General features: G+C 48.4%; 1 protein-coding gene across 2 annotated transcripts in view; it reads right to left on the bottom strand.

The window, feature by feature from the left end:
• Positions 1–2,299: 2,299 nt before the first annotated feature.
• The window catches only part of LOC140489236 (cold shock domain-containing protein C2-like), a 62,866-nt gene continuing 43,565 nt past the window's right edge, over positions 2,300–21,600 (bottom strand). For both annotated transcript variants that reach the window (XM_072588554.1, XM_072588553.1), the window contains exons 3-4: positions 15,410–15,532; positions 2,300–11,770 (exon numbers count right to left, since the gene is read on the bottom strand). In XM_072588554.1, coding sequence (XP_072444655.1) covers positions 11,608–11,770; positions 15,410–15,532 — 286 coding nt within the window. In that variant the 3' untranslated portion in view covers positions 2,300–11,607. The remainder of the gene's footprint in view (positions 11,771–15,409; positions 15,533–21,600) is intronic.

The raw sequence follows: 21,600 nt of genomic DNA, 5'->3' as shown, positions 1-21,600 counted from the left end.
GCACCGTGTTGATATTAATCACCGTCACGGTGCGGGCACCGTGTTGGGGGTAATCACCGTCACGGTGCGGGCACCGTATTGGTGACAATCACCGTCATGGTCCGGGCACTGTGTTGGGGGTAATCACCGTCACAGTGTGGGCACTGTGTTGGGGGTAATCACCGTCACAGTGTGGGCACTGTGTTGGGGGTAATCACCGTCACAGTAATCACCATCATGGTGCGGGCACTGTGTTGGGGATTATCACCGTCACGGTGCGGGCACCGTGTTGGTGTTAATGACCGTCACTGAATATGATCAGATTCCTCGGAGGTTTGACTGGCTGGCTGTAGAGAGGTTGGTTTTTCCCTCCAACATTAGTGGGCCGAATGGCCTCCTCCTGCACTGAATTCTTTTGAGTTGTTTCTGCTCCTCCTAGTTCAGCCACATGTGCATTTGTGTAGCACCGTCCAAGTCTCCAGTCATCCCAAAGTACTGTCCAGACAGTGAATTGCACTGTTGCGGTTCAGAAAACACATCCGGTAGTTTGTGCATAGCAAGATCCCACAAGTAGCATCCTGTTCGCGGCAAGTTCGTTCTCTGTGGAGGTGAACATCAAGCAGGACATGCAGCAGAACACTTCCTGTGAAAGGTTCCTACCCCCCCCCACCCCCGAGATGGGGCAGGGTATTGCTCCGATTCCCTGAGCCACACAACACCCATCCCAACATGGTTGGATAACTGATCAGAGGCACATGGAGATTGGGATACGGAAACACTGGGAACAGCAGTCGGCTATTGGAACCGCTTGAGCACGTACCTCCATATTCCCACTTTCTCCCAGAATCCCAACAGTGTGGGAACAGGCCATTCAGCCCAACAGGTCTGGACTCTCCCTCCGAAGAATAACCGACCCAGAACCACTTCCCTATCGCTCTACATTTCCCCCTGACTAATGCACCTTAGCTACACATCCCTGAACACTGTGGGAAATTCAGCATGGCCCATCCACCCTCACCTACACATCTTGGGATTGTGGGAGGAAACTCACTCAGACACGGGGAGAATGTGCAAACTCCACACAGGCAGGCACCCCGAGGGTGGAATCGAACCCAGTACCCTGGCACCGTAAGGCAGCAGTGCTAACCACTGAGCCACAGCGCTATCCTAACTGCTGATCCACCATGCCTCCCCAAAAGGGTTGTGATCTAACCTCGAGAGCAACCATTGCGATGGAGCTGATTAACTCCTGGATCAAACTTTAGACCCAGTCTGAATGTTTATTGCTGGACCAAGGGGTGTACTTACCAACTGTGCCAGCAGAGGGCTCCTCACCACAACAGGGAGTCATCTCAACTTAAGAGTCATAGAGATGTACAGCATGGAAACAGACCCTTCGGTCCAACCCGTCCATGCCGACCACATATCCCAACCCAATCTAGTCCCACCTGCCAGCACCCGGCCCATATCCCTCCGAACCCTTCCTATTCATATACCCATCCAAATGCCTCTTAAATGTTGCAATTGTACCAGCCTCCAGCACATCCTCTGGCAGCTCATTCCATACACGTACCACCCTCTGCGTGAAAAGGTTGCCCCTTAGGTCTCTTTTATATCTTTCCCCTCTCACCATAAACATATACCCTCCAGTTCTGGACTCCCTGACCCCAGGGAAAAGACTTTGCCTATTTATCCTATCCATGCCCCTCATAATTTTATAAACCTCTATTAGCTCACCCCTCAGCCTCTGACGCTCCAGGGAAAACAGCCCCAGCCTGTTCAGCCTCAGATCCTCCAACCCTCCAACATCCTTGTAAATCTTTTCTGAACCCTTTCAGGTTTCACAACATCTTTCCGATAGGAAGGAGACCAGAATTGCATGCAATATTCCAACAGTGGCCTAACCAATGTCCTGTACAGCCGCAACATGACCTCCCAACTCCTGTACTCAATACTCTGACCAATAAAGGAAAGCATACCAAACGCCGCCTTCACTATCCTATCTACCTGCGACTCCACTTTCAAGGAGCTATGAACCTGCACTCCAAGGTCTCAGCAACACTCTCTAGGACCTTACCATTAAGTGTATAAGTCCTGCTAAGATTTGCTTTCCCAAAATGCAGCACCTCGCATTTATCTGAATTAAACTCCATCTGCCACTTCTCAGCCCATTGGCCCATCTGGTCCAGATCCTGTTGTAATCTGAGGTAACCCTCTTCGCTATCCACTTGACCAATTGGCTGGGCCAATGGAACAGCTCTCTCTTCAACTGAGAAGAGCAAGATCCCACGTGGAAAGAATGGACAGAGAACTTGAGGGCTGGAGTATTATTGCATTTTATTGATAGCTTTTGCCAAGGACACCATTACCCAATCACAAACCATTCTTGCTTCCTGGTGTTCCCAACTCCAGCGTCCATTCAGCACCGACAGTGATTATTAATGATGCACATTAGCACAGTTTGACAGAATTACACGCGGCTAGATCTTAAACTCAAATGACAAAGTATTAATGGGGGGGTGGGGGTCGAGTGATTGGTTTGGGTTGGGATGGGGAAAGTGTCTAGAATGAGAAGCATTTGTCATGTGGCTGACGAAAGAGTTAATTCAGAATCCAAGGCAACCTGACACCTCCCCCCACCCCCCCCCCCCCAAAACTGTGTAAAAACAAGGACTGCAGAGTCTAGATTAGAGTGGTGCTGGAAAAGGCCTCTATTCCTGATGAAGGGCTTTTGCCTGTAACGTCGATTCTCCTGCTCCTCAGATGCTGCCTGAACTGCTGTGCTTTTCCAGCACCACTTTAATCTAGACCCCCCCCCCAAAACTGCTGCAGTTATCTCTGCCAATTCACCGTGCCTCCCCACCAATCCCTTCCCTAACCTTCAACTCCTGGGTAAGGGCCCCAATAGAGACCATTGATTCTCGGTTACTTCAACTTCTCCACCAGGATCAATCAACTTGATCCAAATCCGACCCCCGGATATCCGGGGTTATGGGGGGGGGGGGGGGGAAGGCAGAGGAATGGGGTTGAGAAAGACATCAGCCGTAGCAGAGCAGAATCAATAGGCCGAAGAGCCTAATTCTGTCCCTGTATCTTACGATCAAGTGGTGGGAGTGTGTGGGGCAAAGGTCACAACGTGAGGTGACATGATGAAAACTTTAGCCTCCAATCGGAGGCTGCTTGGATTCAAAGGATCAAGTCGTGTCCTGCTCAGGCTGTGGGTTAAGGCTCCCCAGGGCGGACATCATGGGACACCTTGAGAGGTCAACAAAATGGCTGCTCTCCCTCGGTGGGGCCCGTGAAGTGAATAGGCAGTGCACAGACCTCACCAACCACAGCAGGGCTCCCTGAGCGCCATATGTCGGGAGCAATCCAGCTCCTCTCCTCCCCGCTCGGTGACCGGTTCCCAGTGAATCACTCACAAAGTTAGACGCAAAATCCAATACCTGAGAAGTGGCTCACAGCACAGAGCTACAATATCCAGAAGAACCAGGGAGGGACATTAAAACAGTGAGAGTCAGACAACATGACTTCTGTCCTGTTACACACACTCTCTGTAATTCAGAAATTATCATTCAGTTTGAATATTTGCCACACAGGTAGCTGGCTATGTACAGAGTAACACCTCCCTGTCAAACCAAACACTCAGGGTTAGTACAGCACATGATGTGGCACATTGGAAAATTCTCCCGATGCTGTCCCATCTCTCCCTGCAGCTGTACAGTTTAGGTTAGGAACAAATCACCACTCCCTCTACACTCTCCCCATCAAATGCTCCTATGCCAGGGACTGCACAGGATTAGACTCTTTTTAACTGAAAGTAAATCTGTCTCCCAATCAGACACTCCCAGAGCAGGGGGTTAGACACAGAGTAAAGCTCCTTCTACTCCTTTAAACTGAGAGTAAAGCTCCCTCGACAGTGTCCTCATCAAACACTCCCAGGACAGTACAGCAAGGGGTTACATTCAGAATAAAGCTCCCTCTACATTTTCTCCATCAAACACTCCCAGGTCAGGGACAGCACAGGGTTAGATACAGAGCAAAGCTCTCTGTACTCTGTTACAATCATGGAATAGAATACTAGAGTCCCTACAGTATGGAAACAGGCCCTTCGGCCCAATAAGTCCACACTGACCCTCCAAAGAGTAACCCATCCAGACCCATTACCCTACATCTATCCCTGACTAATACACCTAACCTACACATCCCTGAACACTATGGGGCAATTTCCCATGGTCAATCCACCCTAACCTGGACATCTTTGGACTGTGGGCGGAAACCCACGCAGACATGGGGAGAATGTGCAAACTCCACACAGACAGTCGCCCGAGGCTGGAATCGAACCTGGGTCCCTGGTGCTGAGAGGCAGCAGTGATAACCACTGAGCCACCATTAAACTGAAAGTAAACAGAAAGTAAAGCTTCCTCTACACTGACCCCATCAAACACTCCCAGGACAGTTACAGGACAGGTTAGATACAATGGAAAGCTCCCTCTTTTAAACTAAATGTAAAGCTCCCTCTACACTGACCCCAGCAAACACTCCCAGTACAGCGCGGGGTAAGAAACAAAGGCAATCTCCCTTTACTCTTTTACACTGAACTTAAAGCTCCCTCCCCATCAGCACACACAGGAGAGGTACAGCATGAGGTTAGCTACAGAGTAAAGCTCCCTGTACTCCCTTAAACTGAAAGTGAAACTCCCTCAACGCTGTCCCCATCAAACACACTCAGGTAAAGGACAGCACGGGCTTAGATACAGAACATAGCTCCCTCTACCCTGTTAAACTAAAAGTGAAATCCTCTCTACATTGACAAACTGAAATAAAAATTCCCTCTGCACTGTCCCCATCAAACACTCCATGACGTGGCCAGCACAATGTTAGGTACAGAGTAAAGCTTTTGTTACACTTTTAAAGTAAGCTTCCTCTACTCTTTAAAATAGTAAGTAAAGCTCCCTCAACACTATCCCCATGAAACACCCCCAGAACAGTACAAGAAACAGTTCGATACAGAGAAAAAGCACACTTTACACTTTTGAACTGAAAGTAAATTAAAAATAAAGCTCCCTCTACACTATCCACATCAAACACTGCCCAGACACATACAGCAATGTTAGCTACAGAGTAAAGCTCCCTCTACACTATCCATATCAAACACTGCCCAGACACATATAGCAGTGTTAGATACAGAGTAAAGCTTCCTCTACATTATCCACATCAAACACTGCCTAGACAGGGAAGTGTAGGGTTACATACAAAGACAAACCTTCCTCTACTCTTTCAAACTGAAAGTAAACCTCCCTCTACACCATCCCCATCAATCACTCAAGGACACGTAAAACTCGCTCTACACAAACAGAAAGTAAACTCTCCCTTTAGTTTAAAAATAAAGTCCTCTCTAGCATGCCCCTATCCCAGGACAAGTACAGCACACAGTTAGATACGGATTATGGCTCCTTCCAACTGCCCTCACCCAATACTTCCAAGACAGGTACAGCACAGGAATAGATAGAGTAAAGCTCCCTCTACATTGCCCCCATCAGACACTCCCAGGACAGTTACATCAAGGGGTTAGACACAGAGTAAATCACCCTCTAACCCATTAAACTGAAAGTAAAGCTCCCTTGACACTTCCCATCAAACACTCCCAGGACAGGGACAGTAAAGTTTTCCTCTGCTCTTTTAAACTGGAAGTGAAGCTCCCTCTACACTGCCCTCATCAAACACTCCCAGGACAGGGACAGCATGGGGTCAGATACAGAGTAAATCTCCCTCTACACTGTCCCTATCAAACGCTCCCAGGACAGGGACAGCACGGGGTCAGATACAGAGTAAATCTCCCTCTACACTATCCCTATCAAACACTCCCAGGACAGGGGCAGCATGGGTTCAGATACAGAGTAAATCTCCCTCTACACTGCCCCTATCAAACACTCCCAGGACAGGGACAGTAAAGTTTTCCTCTGCTCTTTTAAACTGGAAGTGAAGCTCCCTCTACACTGCCCTCATCAAACACTCCCAGGACAGGGACAGCATGGGGTCAGATACAGAGTAAATCTCCCTCTACACTATCCCAATCAAACACTCCCAGGACAGGGACAGCACGCGGTCAGATACAGAGTAAATCTCCCTCTACACTGCCCCTATCAAACACTCCCAGGACAGGGACAGCACGGGGTCAGATACAGAGTAAATCTCCCTCTACACTATCCCTATCAAACACTCCCAGGACAGGGACAGCACGCGGTCAGATACAGAGTAAATCTCCCTCTACACTGCCCCTATCAAACACTCCCAGGACAGGGACAGCATGGGGTCAGATACAGAGTAAATCTCCCTCTACACTGCCCCTATCAAACACTCCCAGGACAGGGACAGCATGGGGTCAGATACAGAGTAAATCTCCCTCTACACTATCCCTATCAAACACTCCCAGGACAGGGACAGCACGCGGTCAGATACAGAGTAAATCTCCCTCTACACTATCGCTATCAAACACTCCCAGGACAGGGACAGCACGCGGTCAGATACAGAGTAAATCTCCCTCTACACTGCCCCTATCAAACACTCCCAGGACAGGGACAGCATGGGGTCAGATACAGAGTAAATCTCCCTCTACACTGCCCCTATCAAACACTCCCAGGACAGGGACAGCACGCGGTCAGATACAGAGTAAATCTCCCTCTACACTGCCCCTATCAAACACTCCCAGGACAGGGACAGCATGGGGTCAGATACAGAGTAAATCTCCCTCTACACTATCCCTATCAAACACTCCCAGGACAGGGACAGCACGCGGTCAGATACAGAGTAAATCTCCCTCTACACTGCCCCTATCAAACACTCCCAGGACAGGGACAGCACGCGGTCAGATACAGAGTAAATCTCCCTCTACACTGCCCCTATCAAACACTCCCAGGACAGGGACAGCATGGGGTCAGATACAGAGTAAATCTCCCTCTACACTGCCCCTATCAAACACTCCCAGCACAGAGGCTGCAAGGCAATTAGTTTTTTGCTGATCCCCTCCTCAGCCCTTGTGGATTCACTTCAATAGGGGCTATTATTTTTGTCTGGTCTGGTCTGGTCTGACCAGGAACACTGCGTCTGTCCGAGCAGTAACTGTCCACGTTACAGGAAACTGACCACTTGCTATGTTTAACAGGGACTGTTAGCTGGAGAGCAAAACGAGGGATCCCTGGCTGATCAAAGTATGAGGGAAAGGGTTGTTCCTCAGTGCCACCCGGGCTGTGGGTACTGCTCTCATTGGGTGAGCTACCTGAACCGAGATATGGGTAGGTGGGTGGGGGGGGGAGCTGTGTGAAAATCTGAAAACTTCACCACCACATCCCCCTGCCTACCCAATCTCTGATCTCTAACATTGGCAGCTTTCTGCACTTAGATAGCCAACACTGTTGGATGTGTTTGAGGAGGATTTTCCAATCTCTAACCATCATTAATCTTTTCTAATATTGTCTAACCATCTCTAACTTCTTTTAAACATCCCTAACCATCTCTAACCTTTCCTAACCAGCTCTAACCTCTTCTTTAACCATTTCTAACCTTTCCTAACCATCTCTAACCTTCTCTAAGCATCTTTAACCTTTTCTAACCATCTGTAACCATCACTAATGTTTTCTAACCTTCTCTAACAATCTATAACCTTCTCTAACCATCTCTAACCTTTTAAACATCCCTAACCATCTCTAACCTTTCCTAACCAGCTCTAACCTCTTCTTTAACCATTTCTAACCTTTCCTAACCATCTCTAACCTTCTCTAAGCATCTTTAACCTTTTCTAACCATCTGTAACCATCACTAATGTTTTCTAACCTTCTCTAACAATCTATAACCTTCTCTAACCATCTCTAACCTTTTTAACCATCTCTAACCTTTTCTAACCTCCTCTAACCTTTCCTAACAATCTCTAACCTTTTCTAACGTTTTTTAACCATCTTTAACCTTCTCTAACAATCTCTAACAATCTTTAACCTTTTCTAACCATCGCTAACGTTCTCTAATCTTCTTTAACAATTTCTAACCATCTCTAAACTCTTGGTTCCCACTGGCTAGCCTGCAGATTAACCACATGTTCCCGGAAATTCTTGGAAAATCCTTGATTGCTGGCAACTCCTCTTCTTGTGATTCCCCTCAGGAACTCTGCCCAGCTGTTCCTGATCATCAAAACCAACTGAAGAAAAGGATCTGAAGTAGACCCGGTGACAAAGCCGAAGGAGGAAATATGAGGATCAACACAGGGACAAAACCCAATAGTTACACTCGATTGTTCTGAAAACGATGTTTGGTTGCAATTATTTTAATTATAAAAAGGTACACAGTTTGTTATGACACACGCTTAATCCCCAAGAATTCTTTTATGTCACCAGAATATCAGTGAAATTCACTTGCTTGTCCTGCACACACTACCTCAAATTGTCATTTCTTAAAGCACTCCAGTGGTTACACCAGTCCCTAATATAAGAAGCTTGATGTTAAATACAGGAAATTAATATTTGATAAAGTCTGAGGGAAAGATATGTTAAATACTTGCATCATTTGTTCCCCTCGCTCGTTTCAATATCTTAAAATGATGTTACAAACTAAATCATCCAAACGTGTACATCGACACTGTCCAATCAGATCTCCGAATTCAATCATTCTGAGGGAATTAAGCTAGTTAAAAGGTGGGAGGATGGTAATGATTAACCTGTCTACAGCTCATAACTTACCCTAAGTGACATCGCAGTCTAATCCCGTGCTGTACTGGTCCTGGGAGAGTTTGATAGAGACTGTGTAGAGGCAGCTTTACTCTGTATCTAACCCCATGCTGTATCTATCCTGGGAATGTATGATGAAACAGTGTAGAAAAAGCTTTACTTTCAGTTTAACAGAATAGCTGGAACTTTATTCTGTATCTAACCCTGTCCTGGGAGTGTTTGATGGGGATAGCATTGAGGGACATTCATTTTCAGTTTAAAAGAGTAGAGGGAGGGTTACGCTCTATCTAATGCTGTGCTGTATCTGTCCTGGAAATGGTTCATGGGAACAGTATCGAGTTAGCATTACTTCTCGTTTAAATGAGGGGAGGGATATTTACTCTGTGTCTGACCCTGTGCTGTCCCTGGCCTGGGAGTTTTTGATGGTGGAAGATGTGTCTGACCCCATTATGGGAGTGTTTGATGCGCTCAATATAGAGGGATATTTACTCTTCTATCTGACCCTGTGCTGTTCCTGTTGTGGGAGTGTTTAATATGGACAATACAGAGGAAGCTTTATTCCGTATCTGACCTTCTGCTGTCCCTGTTGTGGGAGCATCTGAGGAGCAGGAGAATCCACGTTTCGGGCCTAAACCCTTCATCAGGAATGAGGCTTTTGGGCCGGGGGTGCTGAGGGATAAATGGGAGGGACTTGGGGCTGGGGGCAAGGTAGCTGAGAAAGCAATAGGTGGATGAAGGTGAGGGAGAAGGTGATAGGTCAGAGGGGGAGTGATGGACAGGTCAGGAGGGCGGTGCCAAGTTGGAGGCTTGGGACTGGGATAAGGTGGGGGGAGGGGAGGCGGCAGTTTGAAATGAAGAGGTCAAGGGCGGGTAAAAGGCCGGCACGTGGTGTCCATGTGGATGGGGTGTGTTGGAGGCAGGAGAAGGGGGTCCTTGGTGGGTGGGCGGGAGTCTTGGTTAAAATGTTTGATGGACCATTGTACCGAGAGCTTTACTTCTGTGTGTAACCTCTCGATGATAACTGTTAATGAATCGATGGCGGCATAAGATTAGATTAGATTAGATTACTTACAGTGTGGAAACAGGCCCTTCGGGCCAACAAGTCCACACCGCCCCGCCGAAGCACAACCCACCCAGACCCCTACATCTACCCCTTACCTAACACTACGGGCAATTTAGCATGGCAAATCCACCTGACCTGCACATCTTTGGACTGTGGGAGGAAACCGGAGCACCCGGAGGAAACCCACGCAGACACGGGGAGAATGTGCAAACTCCACACAGTCAGTCGCCTGAGGCGGGAATTGAACCCGGGTCTCTGGCGCTGTGAGGCAGCAGTGCTAACCACTGTGCCACTGTGCCGCCCACACGTTCCTCCAATGAAATATAACAAAAAGAACAGATGTGATAAATGGAAGGGAGCTGTAATCACAATCAGAATCTGTAGGGGTCAGAGGGATTGGAATGATTGGTGTTTCTATTCTCTCTATCATTGGCTGTGGAATGTCACAGTACCGAGAGAACTGACTGAAAACCCGAGATGTGAAGTCTCTGCCTCCATGTGTTTTCATCAGGGTTTGTGGTTACCAGACCTGTTGTGAACAAGAACAATTCCAGAGGGAAACCAATCACATATACAAGCAAACAACTCAGCACCAAATTTTGACCAAGAACTGTAAGACATTCACTGGAAGGAACATCGACAGAGATTGCCGGAAAACTAATCTCAGCAGGCCTGGCAGTATCTTCAGCACTCAAGATGGGTCACTACTTTATGTTCTCTCTGCTTTCTCTCTCCTCAGGTGCTGTCTGACCTGCTGAGTTTCTCCAGTCCTTTCTGTTTTGGTGCCAGAGATACACTGCCCAAAGGTGCCACACCATCACCTGTGCCCCTTCACCTCCCTGCCCCTCCCAGAGGTTAGGGGTTTGGGTGGGGGTGGGGGTGGTGAGGTTCTGCGCTGGGTGGGAGTTAAGGTGGGAAGGAGTTACGTATAGGCGGCACTTTTGAAACCCCACATTGTGGGGGGGGGGGGGGTCCTGCAGATGGGGGCGGGAATGAAACGTGAGCTCACCGCCAACCTCAGTGGGAAGAAAATGGTCACCGGTCCCAGGTGACAATGGTGGCGGCCATATTTATTCAGGGCCCGGAGGTGAAATGTTTGGTAAATTAAGGCATACTCTAGAAATAGAACATAGACCATTACAGCACAGGAACAGGCCCTTCAGCCCATCATGTTGTGCTGAAAATGACACCAAATCAAACTAATCCCTTTTGCCTGTCCTCAGTCCATATCCCTCCACTCCTTGCATATTCATGTGCTTGTCTACAAGCCCCTTAAACACTCCTGACTCCACCACCACCCCTGGCAGCGTGTTCCAAACTCTATTACTCTCTGGGTTAAAAAGAAAACTTGCCCCTCTCACATGTTGCCTAGTATTAGACATTACAATTTTGGGAAACAATACTGACCGTCCAGGTTCCAAGTTCAAATTCCACCAGGTGTAGGGGGTGGGATTTGAACTCTCAAACACCGAGAGGCTTATGGCTGGGCCTTCAGATCGCTAGGCCAGCAACATTATATCGTTACACTACCATCTCCCACTGAACATGCCCCTAGAGGAATAATCCAATCCGGACGCTGTCATGAAGCAGAAATATTTCACGGTCAACAGTGTGAGTGAACTTTAGCGAAAATAAATAAAGATAAAAAAACAAAGAGCCACAATCATACCCCTTTCCCCAGCCTGTAGGAACTCCGTTCCATTTTGTTATGTAATTCTTTTTGTTTTAAATCCTAAACCGTTAAATAACAACACACAGCTCACAAATCACATAATCTTCCCCACAATTACTGTCGTTGAATGTTTTGCTTCATTGCAAAGGCCCCGAGCCCAGAAGACCTGGCCTCCCTCAGGAGCTAACGATCTGCCCGGACCAGGTCTCGTGTTTGGTGCCAGGTGCCAGGTGGGTGATCACCACCTCGACTGCTTGGTACTTCAGATTCTTCGGCGGGACGGCGCAGACCTTGTACGTGACCTCGTCACCTTCCACAGGCACGTACTCCCCCTCGATGCTGGAAGGGAAGACAGATTGGGAAGGCACGTCAAAGCACTGGTCCCAATGGACATCAACCGTCACAAGGCAAAAAGTAAGGTAGGGAATGGGGAGAGCGAAAGCAAAAATAAACGTTTCGAATTGAAAATGATCCGCCTTCAAAACTGAAGGTCGAACGTTCTGAGCTCAATGCCATCTGCAGGAGTTTTCCACTTCAGCACTCTGCAGTTTTCACAACTCAGCATCGAGTTCAACAATGTCAGAGATCTGTCTTCTGTTTTGTTTAGAAACCCAACACTATCTGTGTCTTGCTGGTATTTGCTGTTCGCGGTGCAGGTCCACTTTCTCCTTCACACACCTTTCACTAACACCTATTTTGCACCTCTAGCTCTCCTTTGCCACCTTTATCGTCTTTTGATCTGGATATCATCAGTATTTGTTCCACTTGTTCCTTCTCTCCCAACAGCATAAAAACTACTTTCCAGCCCCTCCCTCTTTCTGAAGGAGAATCATATCAGACTCAAGGTGTTGACTCTATTTCTCTCTCTCTCCCCACAGATACTGCCAAACCTGCTGAGACTCTCCTGACCTCTCTGTTTTAGTTTCTGGTTTCAGCATCCCACAATACTTTCCTTTTAGAAGGTATTGCTTGGTGTTGAAATGGCGCTCATCAGCTTGATAAACATTGCATTGAGGTAGCACCCAAAGGAAGTTTGCTGTGAATTGCAAATACATTCCCCAGTCCTCCCCGCCGGGGGTTCACTGAGCTCTGACAGATTAAGCAATGCGGAAGTGATCCCAATGTGCTTTCCTATGAAAATCTCTTTACCAGTGTAGTTATGGAGGAAAGATGGCAGCCATGCTGTACACAGCAAGCTCCCACAAACAGCAACGTGACCGTGGTTCAGCACTTTTTCAGATGGGGTTGGTTCAGGGATAAACGGTGAGCGTCCCTTGAATTGAGAATGTTGTGGCTTCAGGGTTTCCAGTTTCTGCCATGGGTCTCCGTGCGTTTTGATAGGCTGATTTTCTGAAGTGCACATCCATGGGTGGGGGGGGGGGGGGGGGGGGGGGTCTGGATGTCCCGCAAAGCAATGGGATCCTGAGCGTGGGATTTGTTCCCCTCTCTGCTGCCGCGTTGCCCTGTTATTAAGACATTGCGACGTGGGAGGGTGAGGCAGCTTGGTGGCGCCATTTTGAGCCATCGAGATCCTCCCGGACGTTCAGGTCGACAGTGCTCCCCTTCCCAGCGTCAGAGGGCCTTCTTTGTGAAACACTTTCAGCTTTGAGAAAACATTGCATTAGAGGTAGCTCAGCCTGCACGGTGGCTCAGTGGTTAGCACTGCTGCCTCACAGCGCCAGGGACCTGGGTTCAATTCCAGACTGGGGTGACTGTCTGTGTGGAGTTTGCACGTTCCCCCCCGTGTCCGCATGGGTTTCCTCCGGGTGCTCTGGTTTCCTCCCACAGACCAAAGTTGTACAGATTAGGTGAATTGGCCATGCTAAATTGCCCATAGTGTAGGTTTGGTGCATTAGTCAGGGGTAAGTGTAGAGCAATAGGGCAGGGGAATGGGTCTGGGTGGGATACTCTTTGGATGGTCGGTGTGGACTTGTTGGGCCGAATGGCCTGTTTCCATACTGTAGGGATTCTATGAAATCAGGATCCCTGGTGAGTATAAGCTCATTCAGCTACAGGGGCACAGTGCCCAGTCTATTAACATTGACTTCAATGGGAGTTCACTGTCAGAGCGGCCTATGGAGCTGACTTCAAGTAGGATGCTTGAGGTTGTTGGACAGAGGGTATGGAGGAGTGCTGCACTGCCAGAGGTGCCACCTTGTGGCTGAGATGTTAAATCCAGGCCCCGTCTGCAGCTTGAGTAGATGTCAATGACCCCCTGGCACTACCTTCAGGAGGAGAAGGGTAGATCTCCCGGGTGCAATTACTTATCCCTCAGCAAACAGGACAGAAACAAATTATGCGGGTAGTTTCACATCGCCATTTGTGAAAACCCGCTCAGAATTACCCACCACATTCCCTTCACTATTGCTCCAGTTCAATTCATGGCCACCATCATAGAGACAAGTTTCGTCTTCCAGGGATTTGAAGAGATTGAACTTAAATTCCTCCGTGATTTGAACCAATCCTTCCAGCACATTAGCCGGCCCTCTGGATGACTCGGGGCCAGTGACCTTCCCACTATGCCAGTCTTATTATCATCTGGGCTGTAATCGCCGGAATATTCCGTGGAAGACTAAGCGTCCGCTCCCTGTGCTCTGCCCGGAAGCTGCTCACTGCCTCATTCTGGGCTGGCAGTCCCGTCCTGAGCTGATGACCAGTTTCAGTCAGTGTTGGCTTGTCACTGCCTTCCTCTCTCGGGGTGGCAGAGCCCTACCCAACCCCTCCGTTGTTGTGGAAATGGTACCTGTGGCGTTGGTTCAGTGTGCGGAGTTGGAGGGTGGAGCATGACGTGGAGGTCCCAACATTCCTTCCATCGCACGGACCAGGAATCGCTCCCCTTCCTACTGCCTGACATTGGCACGGTGGCTCGGTGGTTGGTGCTGCTGCCTCACAGCACCAGGGACCTGGGTTCGATTCCAGACTCAGGCGACTGTCTGTGTGGAGTTTGCACATCCTCCCCGTGTCTGCGTGGGTTTCCTCCGGGTGCTCCGGTTTCCTCCCACAGTCCAAAGATGTGCAGGTCAGGTGGATTGGCCATGCTAAATTGCCCGTAGTGTGCAGGCTAGGTGGGAAATATGGGGATAGGGTGGAGGGATGCTCTTTGGAGAGAGGGAGCACATTTGCTGGGCCGAATGGCCTCTTTCTCCCTTGTAGGGATCCTGTGATGATGCTGTACCTGTTTGACCTCATTATGAGCACAGCTCCTTGCTCTTGAAACCCTGGAAGTGGGACTCGAACTCAGAGCTTCTGGGTTGAGGCAAGAAATCAGGGTTGGGGATTATCAGATCAGCTATACAGATTCAATGGCCTACCTCTACTCATACATTTTACAATCCTATGATTCTTGGCTCAAAGGGAAACACTCCCTGGTTGTGAAAGGTGCTACATAAATGCAAGTCTTTTTGAAAAAATGTGCTTTCTTTCGGTTCAGCTGTGTCACTGACCTCAGCAGAATTTGGCCTGTTGTGGTCGAGTTGGGAATTTGTGTGGCAGACGTTTCGTCCCCTGTCTAGGTGACATCCTCAGTGCTTGGGAGCCTCCTGTGAAGGGCTTCTGTGATGCCGAAGATGCTGTGATGACCACTACAAATGCCGGAGGAAAGATCACAGAAGCGCTTCACAGGAGGCTCCCAAGCACTGAGGATGTCACCTAGACAGGGGACGAAACGTCTGCCACACAAATTCCCAACTCGGCGAACAGAACCACAACGACGAGCACCCGAGCTACAAATCTTCTCCCAAATTTTGAATTTGGCCTTTTGAGGGAGACGAGACTGAAACATGTCCAAGTCTGCCTCCTACTGGGGGACCCACAAACCGCTCAGTCACATGGATACAAACAACTGCTCTTTCCTCACATTTGAATGAACCGACCACAGTGCCCAGGTGAGACCTCCAGTTGCACTCCTCTTCCCCCCGCGCTCCCTTATCCCGCAGCCGTAGATATATATAAAGAGGAGTTGATGCTGTTGTTACTCACTCGGAGATGTGTACAAAGATGTCCTCTTTCCCATCCAGGGGTGTAATGAAGCCGTGACCCTGCGACCTGGAGAAACACTTGCATTTCCCCTTTGAAAGGGGCCCAAGATTGGCACGAGCTGAGCTGGAACGAGAAAGGCAAGTGTGAACGGCATAAAGATCGGTCTTGGGGAAAGGAATCTGAGCCACCCCCATCAATTCACAGAGCAATGCAGCACAGAAAAAAGGCCATTCCTCCCCTTAGATCCGTGTTGTCGTTTTACGGATGAGCAATCCGGTTACTCCCAAATCCCCTTTGCTGTATTCCCACAAAATGTTGGAGAAACTCGGCCGGCCTGGCAGCAGAGAAGTAGCGTTAACGTTTCGAGTCCAGTGACCCCCTAGTCAGAACGTAGGGCGACACGGTGGCTTGGTGGTCAGCGCTGCTGCCTCACAGCACCAGGGACCCAGGTTCGATTCCAGCCTCGGGAGACTGTCTGTGTGGAGTTTGCACATTCTCCCCGTGTCTGCAGGAGTTTCCTCCGGGTGCTCCGGTTTCCTCCCACAGTCCAAAGTAGTCCAGGTGAGGTGGATTGGCCATGCTAAATTGCCTGTAGTGTTCAAGGGTGTGTAGGTTAGGTGCATTAGTCAGGGGTAAATGTAGAGTGATAGGGAAATGGGTTGGGTGAGATATCCTTTGAAGGGACAGTGTGGACCGGTTGGGTTGAAGGGCCTATTTCCACACGGGAGGGATGCTATGAGAACAGACCTTGATATAACTAGAAGTAACAAAGAAGATTGATGAGGGCAGAGCAGTAGATGTGATCTATATGGACTTCAGTAAGGCGTTCGACAAGATTCCCCATGGGAGACTGGTTAACAAGGTTAGATCTCATGGAATACAGGGAGAACTTGCCATTTAGATACAGAACTGGTTCAAAGGGAGAAGACAGAGGGTGGTGGTGGAGGGTTGTTTTTCAGACTGGAGGCCTGTGACCAGTGGAGTGCCACAAGGATCGGTGCTGGGCCCTCTACTTTTTGTCATTTACATAAAGGATTTGGAAGCAAACATAAGAGGTACCGTTAGTAAGTTTGCAGATGACACCAAAATTGGAGGTGTGTGGACAGTGAAGAGGGTTACCTCAGATTACAACAGGATCTGGACCAGATGGGCCAATGGGCTGAGAAGTTGCAGATGGAGTTTAATTCAGATAAATGCGAGGTGCTGCATTTTGGGAAAGCAAATCTTAGCAGGATTTATACACTTAATGGTAAGGTCCTAGAGAGTGTTGCTGAACAAAGAGACCTTGGAATGCAGGATCATAGATCCTTGAAAGTGGAGTCGCAGGTAGATAGGATAGTGAAGAAGGCGTTTGGTATGCTTTCCTTTATTGGTCAGTGTATTGAGTACAGGAGTTGGGAGGTCATGTTGCGGCTGTACAGGACATTGGTTAGGCCAGTGTTGGAATGTTGCGTGCAATTCTGGTCTCCTTCCTATTGGAAAGATGTTGTGAAACTTGAAAGGGTTCAGAAAAGATTTACAAGGATTAGATTAGATTACTTACAGTGTGGAAACAGGCCCTTTGGCCCAACAAGTCCACACCGCCCCGCCAAAGTGCAACCCACCCATACCCCTACCCCTTACCTACACTACGGACAATTTAGGATGGCCAATTCACCTGTGTTGGAGGGTTGGAGGATCTGAGGCTGAATAGGCTGGGGCTGTTTTCCCTGGAGCGTCAGAGGCTGAGGGGTGACCTTATAGAGGTTTACAAAATCATGGGGGGCATGGATAGGGTAAAAACACAGAAATAGAGAACACACACCAGATCATCAACGCCACACTCACAGGAATCCGATTCACTAGAGAGGAAGAAAAGGACAACCAACTCCCGTTCCTAGACGTGATGGTACAGAGAACACCGAACGGAGAATTCACCACAAAGGTTTACAGGAAAGCCACACACACAGACCAAGTCCTAAACTATGAAAGCAACCACCCCAACACACACAAACGAAGTTGCATCAGGACACTATTCAAAAGGGCCACAACACACTGCAGCACACCAGAACTACAAAAAGAGGAAGAGAAACACCTATACGATGTATTCACCAAAAACGGATACCCTCGCAATTTCATCAACAGATGCCTAAGGGAAAGACAACGGAACGAGGACATGCTGCAACCCAAAGGACTAGCCACACTACCATACATCAAGAGCATTTCTGAACTGACAGCCAGACTACTGCGACCACTAGGACTCATAACAGCACACAAACCAACAGCCACGCTCAGACAACAACTCACCAGAACAAAGGACCCGATACCAAACATGAGCAAAACCAATATAGTGTACAAAATCCCATGCAAGGACTGCACAAAACACTACATCGGACAAACAGGAAGACAGTTAACGATCCGTATACACGAACACCAACTAGCCACGAAACGACACGACCAGTTATCCTTAGTAGCCACACACTCAGATGACAAGCAACATGAATTCGACTGGGACAACACGACTATTATAGGACAAGCCAAACAGAGAACAGCCAGGGAATTCCTAGAGGCATGGCACTCATCCACAGATTCTATCAACAAACACATCGACCTGGACCCAATATACCGGCCACTACAGCGGACAGCTGGAACTGACAACCGGAAGCGGCAGAGACAAACCACTATAAATGCCGGAGGAAACATCACAGAAGCGCTTCACAGGAGGCTCCCAAGCACTGAGGATGTCCCCTAGACAGGGGACGAAACGTCTGCAACACAAATTCCCAGCTTGGCGAACAGAACCACAACAACGATCACCTGAGCTACAAATCTTCTCCCAAACTTTGAATGGATAGGGTAAATAGACAAAGTCTTTTCCCTGGGGTTGGGGAGTCTAGAACTAGAGGGCACAGGTTTAGGGTGAGAGGGGAAAGATATAAAAGAGACCTAAGGGGCAACTTTTTCACGCAGAGGGTGGTACGTGTATGGAATGAGCTGCCAGAGGAAGTGGTGGAGGCTGGTACAATTGCAACATTTAAGAGGCATCTGGATGGGTATATGAATAGGAAGGGTTTGGAGGGATATGGGCCGGGTGCTGGCAGGTGGGACTAGATTGGGTTGGGATAGCTGGTCGGCATGGGCAGGTTGGACCGAACAGTCTGTTTCCATGCTGTACATCTCTATGACTGTATAACTCAGTTTGTCTCTCTCCACAGATGTCACCAGATCTGGGGAGTTTCTCCAGCATCTTCTGGCTCTGTTTCAGATTTCTAGCATCTGTAGTTCTATGGTTTTATCCTGCAAGCCTGTATTTATTTGGAAAGGTGTTATTGAATTTGTTTGCAGTCCCCTAACAGGTAGTGTGTCCCAGATCCCATCCACTTGCAACAAAAGAGGATTGCTTTGTCTCACAGCATGGACAGAAGCAAGGCCAGTGAGAAGGGGTCCTGTTCAGATAGGTCCCGGGACATATTAGGGAGGTGCCAGAATTGTTCTCTGGGGACTCGGAGCTGGTCATCAATCGGGGCAAAAGTGAGGATTGCAGATGCTGGAAACCAGAGGTTAGATCAGAGTGGTGCTGGAAAAGCACAGCAGGTCAGGCAACATTCGAGGGCAAAGGCCCTTCATCGGGAAACAGGGGCTCCCGCTCCCACTTATAATCCAGCTCCCCTTATTGCTAAAGGGAGGACTGTGTGTGTGTGTGTGTGTGTGTGTGTGTGTGTGTGTGTGTGTGTGTGTGTCTTAGAGAGTGGTCTCTCAGAACCACCAGCGGCCCCAATGATTCTCTCCTCCTGTACAGAGTAACCAAAGGAGTAGAAAATCCCCTTCTGTGTTAGCGTACATTTCAGAAAGGTTAGTACTGAGGAGTGCCTTAAATCTCGCCGGAGTCGATCCTAAGTCTCAGTCCGCCTCATGATCATATGCATCAAACCAAAAATGCATGAGGTGTGGGAGCAGACGCAGGCCGTTCAGCTCATCTGCTCCACCATTCATTGAGATCAAGGGCTCATCTAATAATCCAACTGGTGGCATAGTCAACAGTGATGGAGGTTAATCAAAGATTACAAAGAGGTCTTGATCAACTGGGCCAATGGGCTGAGGCAGATGGAGTTTAACTCGGATAAATTTAAGATATTGCATTTTGATTAAAAGGTTACATTAGATTCCCTACAGTGTAGAAACAGGCCCTTCGGCCCAACAAGCCCACACCGACCCTCCGAAGAGTAACTCATCCAGATCCATTTCCCTCTGACTAATGCACTGAACACTCTGGGCAAGTTAGCATGGCCAATCCACCTAACCTGCACATCTTTGGACTGTGGGAGGAAACCGGAGCACCCGGAGGAAACCCACACAGACACGGGGAGAATGTGCAAACTCCACACAGACAGTTGCCCAAGGGTGGAATCGAACTTGGGACCCTGGTGCTGTGAGGCAGCAGTGCTAACCCAAAAGAAACGAGGGCAGGACTTATATAATAAATGGTAGGACTCAGAGTATAAATTAGAATCCCTACAGTGTAGAAACAGGCCCTTCAGCCCAACAAGTCCACACCGACCCTCCAAAGAGTAACTTACACAGACTCATTCCCCTCCCCTATATTTCCCCCGACTTATAACCTACACTATGGGCAATTTACCTAACCTGAACTGAATGTCTTTGGATCGTGGGAGGAAGCTGGAGCAAACCCTGTTTGTACCGGGAGAATGTACAGACAGACAGTTGCCCAAGGCTGGAATTCAAACTGAATCCCTGGCGCAGTAAGGTAGCAGTGATAGTGCCACTGTGCCACCCTAGTGATATCGAAGAGAGAATTGGAATTCAGGTATATAGTTCTTTTAAACTTTGTGTCACATTTCAACAGGGTGACTAAGATTGCATTTGACACATCTGCTCTCACCTGCTCAGACTTTTGAGTATAGGAGTTAGGACGTCAAGACACTATCGAGGCCTCTTCTGGAGGACTGTGTCCAGTTCTGGTCACCCTGCTACAGGAAGGATATTATGAAGCTGAAGAGGGTTCAGAAATGATTTACCAGGATGTCACTGGGACTGGACTGTTTGAGTAATAAGGAGAGTCTGGTGTGTAGGAGGTCGAGGGGTGACTGTTTTGAGATTCATAAAATCATGAGGGGCATAGGTAAGCTGAATAGCAAAAGGTCTTTTCACTCGGGTTGGTGAGTCCAAAACTTAGAGGGGCATATTTTTAAGTTGAGGCGAAGGATTTAGAAAGGGCCTGAAGGGTAATCTTTTCACACAGAGGGTGGTTCATGTGTGGAATGAATTGCCAGAGAAAGTGGTACAGTTACTTGTTTAAACGATATTTGGACAGGTACATAAATAGACAAAAGGTTGAGAGGGATATGGGCCAAATGCAGGCAAACAGGGGCTAGTTTTATTTGGGCTGAAGGGTCTGTTTACCTGCTGCAGGACTCTATGACTCACTTACCTGCCCTTTCCCCATATTTCATGATCCCATCACTGATTAAAAACTATCTATCTCAGCCTTTAATATACATAACAATGGAGCATCAACTGCCTTCTGTAGTAAAGAATTCCATGCAGATTCATATTGTCTGGGAGAAAAAAAAAACCCTTCCTTAATTCTACCCTAAATGTGCGACCCCTTATTCTGAGATTATACACTCACTGTAGTGATTGTAACGAGGTGGACCTCATAGAATCTGAGTTCCCTGATTGGGGCTATTAACCTGGTCCCAATCAGGGAGCCCTGGCTGACAGACAGAAACAGGAGTGTCAGGGGTTCTGTTCACTGAGAGCTGGCTCAGTGTAAAGGAATCTCTATGTGTGACTTGCTGACGGCTTACCAGTCTCTGTGGAGTTAGGTCAGTGATGATGAGAGTGGGCTTACTGATGTACCCATGCAAAAGTGCCTACTAGCTGAAGCCTAACAGGACTTCAAACAGGCACTACAACTGGCTTTATCACTGAGAATGCAGCAAGTGGAGCATATGAGTTGTAGAGTATTCCGATGGAAGAGGAGATCCTCACTACCCTGACTGAGCTTGGGGAACACCACTTGAGCGAAGGCCATTGCACAGTCTCACTCAGGACATCTCCTGAGCAGAGAAACTCCAGGTCAGCCTGCAGCGAAACCCCAAAACACAGCCAAGCCTAGGCCAAACGGTGAACATTTTCTTCAGGATCCAGGCTGTTTGTAGTTGCTGCCGGGATGTGGACTCGAGACAGCA

Source organism: Chiloscyllium punctatum, chromosome 18, assembly GCF_047496795.1.
Source record: "Chiloscyllium punctatum isolate Juve2018m chromosome 18, sChiPun1.3, whole genome shotgun sequence".
Lineage (NCBI taxonomy): Eukaryota > Metazoa > Chordata > Chondrichthyes > Orectolobiformes > Hemiscylliidae > Chiloscyllium > Chiloscyllium punctatum.
The sequence above is the reverse complement of the archived record's forward strand: the minus strand, read 5'-3'. Positions and strand labels throughout refer to the sequence as shown.